Source organism: Octopus bimaculoides, chromosome 24, assembly GCF_001194135.2.
Source record: "Octopus bimaculoides isolate UCB-OBI-ISO-001 chromosome 24, ASM119413v2, whole genome shotgun sequence".
NCBI lineage: Eukaryota > Metazoa > Mollusca > Cephalopoda > Octopoda > Octopodidae > Octopus > Octopus bimaculoides.
Genome location: NC_069004.1, coordinates 854423 through 863227, shown reverse-complemented (window position 1 = coordinate 863227; position 8805 = coordinate 854423). Strand labels below are relative to the sequence as shown.

At 38.8% G+C, this 8805-nt stretch overlaps 1 protein-coding gene across 1 annotated transcript in view; it reads right to left on the bottom strand.

The window, feature by feature from the left end:
* Positions 1-8805, bottom strand: part of LOC106878703 (MORC family CW-type zinc finger protein 3) — a 22199-nt gene that overhangs the window by 9327 nt on the left and 4067 nt on the right. Inside the window, exons 2-10 of the mRNA XM_014927995.2 lie at positions 7076-7148; positions 6278-6410; positions 5795-6012; positions 4766-4916; positions 4348-4486; positions 3743-3871; positions 2856-2987; positions 1891-1988; positions 1411-1512 (exon numbers count right to left, since the gene is read on the bottom strand). Coding sequence (XP_014783481.1) covers positions 1411-1512; positions 1891-1988; positions 2856-2987; positions 3743-3871; positions 4348-4486; positions 4766-4916; positions 5795-6012; positions 6278-6410; positions 7076-7148 — 1175 coding nt within the window. The remainder of the gene's footprint in view (positions 1-1410; positions 1513-1890; positions 1989-2855; positions 2988-3742; positions 3872-4347; positions 4487-4765; positions 4917-5794; positions 6013-6277; positions 6411-7075; positions 7149-8805) is intronic.

Below are 8805 nucleotides of genomic sequence, written 5' to 3'. Positions count from 1 at the left end.
GGGGGGGGGGGGCGCTAGTCGATTTTATGTGACAATAATTGTTTCTAATTTAGGCAAAAAGCTCGCCATTTTCAGGGGAGTATGATATTTCATTGACCTCAGTAAGTGACTGATATTTTGTTTGAGTCTCAGAACATGGAGAGCTAGAACAAATACCACAAGGCACTGTTCCAACATTAACAATTCTGCCAAATAATGTTTTTTTTAAATTCAAGCACAAGGTCAGTAATTTAGAGCAGGATGAGGGCAGCGGTAGACACCAACGATCCCCCACTGCTTGACTGGGATTTTATTTTATCAACCCTGGCAGGATTTTAACTTGGAAAAGTCAAACAATAAACACCACAAGGCATTTTTTCTGACACTACCAATTAATAATAATAATAATAATGATTTTCTTTTACTTGCTACCAGGGTGACGGATGCAGGGACCAATCTCAAAGATATACATAATGTGGGTATTTACATGGAAAAAAATCAAATAAAGAAAAAAGGAAAAAAAAGAAAGAAAACATGAAATACAAATATACATGGCACACAAATAATGGTTTCATATTTTGGCAGAGGGAGAGAAGTTTTTGAGGGGAGGGGCAAATCAATTACATCAAGCCCAGCACTTGAGTGGTACTTATTTTAACAACCCTAAAAAGGATGAAGGGCACAGCTGACCTTGACAGACGAAACTCCGCTGCTGCTGCTGCTAAGCTTTTCGTCCATGGTGCTGCCAGCCATGCCAGTCCACTGCCTCTAAAGAATGAGTTTAGAGGTACCAGGTCGTGCAATTGGGGGCCTTTCGCTTGCAAAGCAATACAGGGCACACAAACAATGAAAGAAGATTATGATGTACCTTATGCCTCCTGGTACAGGAAGACCTTCCTCTAGGAACCCCACAGATCCAGGATAAAAGATGTGTGTAGGGTGTAGGGCGGGTGGGTCTGTGTGTACTCTTGTTTTGCAAGCGAACATCACTGTTGTACAAGTGGTTTTCGTTTATTTCCAAGGCCAAACAAGTTCTGTGTTTGCCAACAGGAAGAGCATCCAGTCGTAGAAGATCTGCCTAAATAAAGTCTGTCTGACCCATGCGAACATGGGAAAGGGGATGTTAAATGATGATGATGATATCCCTCATGCGATTTTCCAAATAGAATAACAAACTTATGCTACATTATGATTGTGTAAAGCCTGAATGTATTTGAAAGCAGGCATCAAGTAGGGAGTAAGCATTGGGACATGAATTGATCAACTAAACAAGTAAAAGTGATGCTCCAGCATGACCTTGAACTGATGACTAAAACCAATAAAAGAATATGCCAGTGTGTGTGTAAGCTTCCTTCCAGTGAAGCAGCCCAATTATTTTATATTACAATTTCTAAAAAAAAAGGGATTTGTTCCACAACATCTCCTACTCACCCAGTGGCACTAGACACTGACTGGATCTTCACACTGCTACTACCACCACACTTCTCATTCCAGTAGTCATTTAATTTGGTCCCTAACGATGTCATGAAGGTACTGCAAAAAAGAGACAGAAATTAGAATTAGCAAACAATAAACATTGATGGTTGCAGATCAATAATGAGATTCAAACAAATTAGTAATTCATTCTAATTTTGGCACAAGGCCAGCAATTTCGAGAGGAGGAGGAGGAAGTTGGTTACATTGAGCCCAGTATTTGACTGGTACTTTCGTGCAATGGATCAGTGTCCTGTCCAGGGAGGAACATATATACAACAGAGAAACCAGCCCTATGTTCCTTATGAAGAAATATGGACTGACCAGTGATTGGTGTGTTGGAAAATTGTAACCAACAACCAAAGGGACATCAATTGCTCTATATGAAATATATAAATAAAAGTGTGTTTTCGGACAGAGATAGGGAGAAAGACTTACTTATATCGGTCTGTTCGTTTAAAATCTTGTTTGTTGTGAATGGGATCAAGAAAATCCACCTCAACAACTCCGACAACACCAACACCAAGTTCATTGGCCTGGAACAAAAAAGAGAATGTTGTAGTTTATAAGGGGGTGGAGAGAAAAGGGAGGTGAGGAGACTGTAGAGAAGCCTAGTCAATGTCAGCCCTTTAGGTTCTGTGTTCAAATACTGCTGGCTGTTGTGTGTAAATAATCTACTGGTGTTGATTGAAGCAATTAGTCTCACACAATCATGGGGCTACAAACCTGTGGCTTATATAACATAGGCAAAAGGCCTGAGATTTGGCGGAGTGACCTGGTCAATAATATCAACCCCAGAAGGATGGTAAGCATATATATATATATATAACCAGCGTCGCCTGACTGGCTCCTGTGCAGGTGGCATGTAAAAAGCATCATTTGAGCATGGTTGATGCCAGTACCGCCTGACTAGCCCTTGTGCTAAATTTCTGTTGAAATATGCTACCTTCACTTCCATTGATACTGATTTCAAATTTTGGCACAAGACCAGTATTTACAGGAGAAGGAGAAGCAGACTACATTGACCCCAGTACATGACTGGTATTTATTTCATCGACCCTGAAAGGATGAGAGACAAAGCTGACCTCACTGGAATTTGAAATCAGAATGTAAAGACAGCCAAATGCTGCTAGACATTTCGCCAAGCATGCTAACAATCTTTTGCAGCTCACTCTGCCATTTCAATTAATATTGAAAATAACGAAGTGAAATAACCATTATTATTAAGATGGTATTTGAGACGTATTTTTAACATGAAATTTAGACAGAAACTTAAATTCAGCACTTCAAAACAGGAAGTTTCTATCATGGGACCAGAAGAGATCTCAGACGGGTTGGCACCAAAAGGGTTAAACAATTGGTCACATAAGACTGCAAAAAGAAAGAGGAGAATAGAAACTTACCTGCCGCTGGTAACCGACTTTCTCATAGGCTTTGATCAATCGGTTCCGATGATACATCAACACACCATAATTTTCTGAATCAAATTCATTCTTGTTTGGACTGAAGCCGAACGTAAGCAGAATCGGTTTTGGCTGGAAGCAAAGCTAAGGAAACGGGCAATTTCTTCATGCAGTAATATATAATAGTGTAGATTCAATAAGGTTCATACCTCACTATGAAATAAGTGGCCTGAAGGGAAACACACAATGTCTTAACCCTTTGGCATTTTAAACTGACCATATCTGGCACAAATTTCTATCAGTTTTAGGTTTTAAACTGGCTAGATCTGGCCTCTCACACTTACCATACAATGTCATTCTAAGGATAACCCGTCATCTCATCAAAATCCTGAAGCTATAAGATGAGGAATGGATAATTCAAGACTGTGAATAAACATTGCATTTGACAGAATACTGAAGGAATACTGACAGAATACTGTAGCATGATTTATCACTAGAAAATAGCTCTATACCAATTTAAGAAATTACCAACATATTTGATGGCATAAAAGATGCACAGGCACATTAGATACACCTCAATTTCAGCTGCACATATTCAGGTTTAGGCAGGAATATTAACAATCAGATCACTATATCTGATGTTGCGATTTGCTAAAATATCAAACAAGTCATCAATAAAATCTGATCAATCAAGACTTTGCCTGGAACCGGCTCCAACAACAATTTCATCTTTTGGTGGGTTTCTTTCTGAGCCTATCCATCACTATAGATTCAGTGCACCTTAGCTACTACAAACAGATGGCAAATGAGAGACATTAAAAGACAGCAGCACACACACACACACACACGTACATACCTACATGTATGGTAATTTTGAAAAAGGATACAAGCCAGGTAGGTCGATAGATGTCTGTTTCTGTTCTGGACAAACTCTTTGAAATTAATTTGGTTTGAACTTTTTTACCTCGAAGTATAATCTTCATCCTAGGTTTCAAATAGAGGATGGAACAGTATTCCTGAAAGTCAGAGAAGATGGAGTTAAAGCAACAGAACCAAAATTAACCATTTACAACAACCACAACAATCACCACCATTTGATAGATGGAAACTGAAAGAAGCCATTGTATATTATATATATATACATTTGTATATTATATATATACATCTTATTTATATTTTATGTGGTGATTTAATGTCAATTATGCAATTAACAGTTGTAAACTGAAGGAATAAACATCCGTGTTTTCACTTCACTTCTCTGATCAATCCATATATAGTGCTTGTGCCACGTAAAAAGCACTGAGTCCACTCTGCGGAGTGGTTGGTGTTAGGAAGGGCATCCAGCCGTAAAATCCCTGCCAAAACAGACACTGTAGCCTTGGGTAGCTTTTCTACCTGGCTGGCTCCTGTCTAAATTCATGCCGACATGAATGATGAAAAAGTTTTTTAAAATATTGGAGGATGGCAAGTGAAGAAAGGTAATCCAACTTACTCTAAGTGATCTACGGTACTCGGGTGAGTACTGGCTGAGAGGACGGTTGATAGAGGAGTAATCAAACTCGTGACTCTCTGGATTTCGGATGTCGGCAGAATCACTTTCGAAGTCCAGTTCGAGCTTGCCATCATTGCCCCTGAAACAAGGAAACAATAAATAATACAATGGCATAACTATGTTCTTGGAACGACAAGACAACAAGAATCTACCTGAGAGAGAGAGAGAGAGAGTGACAGAGAGAGTGTGTGTGTGTTCATTTTAAGTAGTAAAAATGATTGTCATGTGATAAAACTGTATAGTTTGCATAAAATTTACAGATTACTGTAGAGTAATGTTGGAAAAATCATAACAATCAAGCACAGACCAAATTTAATTTTGAAAAATTCTACACTGTAGAGTAACAAAAGTTTCCTACCTTTTCAAATTGTAGATAATAATTTTGGTTCCAGTTTTGAGCATTTCAAGAGTGCCAAGTTCCTCAAGTAAGCTGCTTTCTTTGCGAAATATAGAGTACTTGAGAATTGCTCTTAAGTTGTTTAAACTCCCTTGGTTGGCAGAGCGAGTTTCTAAGAGGAACAGATAAGGAAACAGAGACATGGGAAAACCAGAAATACATACAAGAATAGATACCATTCTGTGATGCTTTGGTAGAACAAAGAGACATACACTTGAAGTCTGCTGGATGACACTCCAGGCCGAATGCTTTGCTTGAGTTTGCTCAAATCATCCAGTACCCCAACTGTATTACTGCTAATGTCTTTAGATCTGGTGAATTATGGATAATATTGATTTCAAATTTTGGCACAAGGCCAGCAAGTTCGGGGGAGGGGTTAAGTTGATTACACTGACCCCAGGGCCTGACTGGTACTTATTTCATCGACCCTGAAAGGATAAAAAGCAAAGTCGACCTCAGTTGAATTTAAACGGAGATCGTAAAGATGGAGGAAATGCTGCCAAGCATCTTGCCTGGCAGGCTAAGGAGTCGGCCAACTTGCTGCCTTAATCATGGTTCAGGGATTAGGGATAAAATGTTAGAATTACAAAATGATACACTCCAAAATTTCAGGCAGTCCATCATCACCACCACCAATACACACATTTTACAAATATATATCTTGCAAATTGGTGGTCTGGGGTTCAGTCTCAGTGCACGGCATCTTAGGCAAGTGTCTTGTACAATAGCCCTGGGCTAACCAATGTCTTGTGAGTGAATTTAGTAAAATGGAAACTGTGTGTGCATCTGTCCCATTCACCCATCCATTTGGGAACTGGTGTTGGTTTGTTTACATCCTTGTGACTTAGTAGTTTGTCAAAAGAGGGTACTGCAGTTGATTTGTTTCCCTAAACCATTCAAGACAGTGCTCCAGTATGGCTGCAGTCCAATGACTGAAACAAGTAAAAGAGAAAAAAAAAAAAAAGAGATATTTTATATAAGAGAGGATACTCTGAGGAAGTTTCCAGGTGACGATAGGGACAAGCACAGTCTCCTCCCGGACAGCTTCGAGGTATGATTGTGACAACATGCCGACACTCATACTGTTCAGATTTCGGGTAAAAACAAGTGCATCACGACCAAGACGCATTGAACCAGACTTGAAGCCGTTGCCATATTGCCCTATTGGTTTATGTCCGCTAACGGCAACCTTTTCACAGAATCCAAAACTGGAAAAAAAGAATCGGATTTAAAAGAGAAAAAAAAAAACATCACATATTAGAGGAAATTTTAAAAGAATGAAATTAACAACAAGATACTAATTACTTTTCAAATGGTTACTAAATCTAAATGTCTAAAACAAGATATCAATGCAATTTTAATTTTTCAGACATGCACAGGTGCAGGGGTGGCTGTGAGAGAGAGAGAGAGAGTAGAAGGGGGAAATGTGAAACAATAGAGAGGGGGAGCAATAGAGTGGTAGGAGACATTTACCTTAACATTCTAAGTAATTTCTCTGGATCCATTCCATTTCCATTATCCACAAATGTCAAACAGATTTTATTATTAAAGATTGTCTTGTCAATCCACAGCTGAGATGCATTGACATCTGGATCATAGGCATTGTCTAGAAACATGCAAAAGATGACAATGTGTTACAACAATTGATAATATTACACCAAAAGGTGACAGTCAAACATCAAAAACTGAGTATTATGTCTCAATTAAGTAAAAATCAATTATATGCAACAGAATTGGATTAAAATAGCCACCTATATATCATATGCAAATATATCTCAAAAAAGGCAAATTCATCCATGGCAGAAGGTTTTGTCTGCAAACCGATCATTGCTCCTTATTGACTATATTTGGCTCTAAGAAGGACATCCCAGCACATACTGCCAAAGAATTGATTTCTTCCATGACATATTTGCTCGATATGGTATGCCAGATATCATTGTATCCGATAATAGGACATAATTCACAGGATCTCAATTCAGAGATTTCTGTCAGATGTTCCAAACTGAACATAAAACCATGCCACCATATTCCCCCACGGTCAAATGGTCGGGCGGAATGGCCTGTGCTACCAAGTATTTGTTCACCTCTAACAGTGAAAAATCAATTCAGTAATTGGCAAATTAACCTTCAATTGCCAAGTACGGAGAAGATCCAATTGCTGCTAATTTGTTTTACACGGACGTCTGTTGTAACCTAAATTATCTGGAATCAGAATTGGCAAATTTCAAGTTCATAAATGCAACGATGAGGTTAGGAGAGAACCTGACTTACCGATGAGCTCGGCCATCGCACTGAACGTCCATGTGTGACTAGTTGAGTTGGCTTGCAAAAACGAGGGGCTCACCTGTCAACAACAACAACATCAACAAGTAAATACGACAAAGCAAATCAATGTAAAAGAATTGAGAGAGAAAAGAAGTAAAACATGCAAACAAAACCTAGCATGGAGTCACTCAACAACCAAATTCCAACCTGCTGTATCCTCTCCATTTTGTTTTTACTGCTACAACAGTGTTCTCTGCTCCTTCAAGCTGGTTAGTCTCATATTGACCCCTATCGTAATCTATCTTTTGAACTCCTACATGCAACCTGGTGTGGAATCTTTTCTCCCCAGAACATAAGACCACTTCAATTTCTTCCTTGTTTTTTCTTTTTTGTTGTTGTTGTTACTTTGTCCATATCAGGCAATTTTGATGCAATCGACAAAGCAAAATTAACTGATATAACTGACCATTATTACAATGTTCAGTGTCCATCTGGATAACTTTACATATAATAGATGAAAAACAGTCCCACCAAAGGAAAAGAAGACATTATTGACAATAAAAAAAAAAAATGGAGAGAGAGGGAGAGAAGTCGTAAAAAGGGAAAAGCTGAAGAAATGACAAAAACACAGCAAACACGAAAGATAAGTGAAAGAAAATCACCCCAGAAGCGAATGACTGATTGATATCGATATTTCATGACCATGAAATATCGATATCTGTCACTGTCATTCACTTCTGGGGCCAATTCTGTTTCACCTATCTTTGAGGTATGCTGTGTTTTTAAACCCTACGTCTTTAAAAGGGTTTCCCCTGGATGAAGTACCACTGCTACATAGCATTTAACAATTCAAAAAGTATGTCATACTGCAAATGTTTACTGCTTCAAACATAAATTTTAATGAAAAAAAAAATAAAATGAAAATTTGGGAATTTCAACATGAATGGAATCAATTTGGTCATGCTAATGAAGAGGCTCTTGCAGAGAAGACTCAATTATCAGGCAACAATGACTGACTGGAACCTAATGAAGATACAAGTACACGAATTACTTGATGGCTCAGTTATGCAAAATGATTGTGACACAACCTCAATGAAATGCATGTGAAGCAAGGAATGTCTAATTGAAAGAGTAGCAGTGAAATCCTCTTCCTATCGCTCGTTATTCTTTCATTGGTGACGAAAAGGAATCAAAGGAGCTCGAGAGTCTGAAGGGGATTTCTATGCAAACTAACAGGTATCGGATAGATGCGGTGCATGAAGAGAAGTGCAATATCTATGGATAGAAGAGTGGGAAAAGTGGTGCAAAAATCTAGTTTCACCACCAGGTACCATGTGGAGCCCTTTCAGCACACTCCATTCGGTCAAGCCTCAGGGTTGAGAATACCTCCCTTCCAGTGGTCTTCGAGGTCCCATAAATAGTTGTATTGTAGAAGTAAAACCAATTTATCGCTCATAAATTTAAACAACAAAATCTTCAATGACCCCCCCCTCCCACGAGCCATGTGAACCCCTAAGGGCTATATAGAGCCTAGTTGAGAAACCCTGGTCTACAATGAAATGACATGATCTGGGTTAGGATTAATTCGTTTAGCGTTAGATAACACCTACATGTGTGTGTGTGTGTATGGGTGCCACTGATTTTATATACCCACCCTCCATCAGCCTGACAAGCAGTGTTGGTTTGTTTACATCCCCTTGGCGGTTCGGCAAAAGAAAAAAAAATCGAAAGAGATC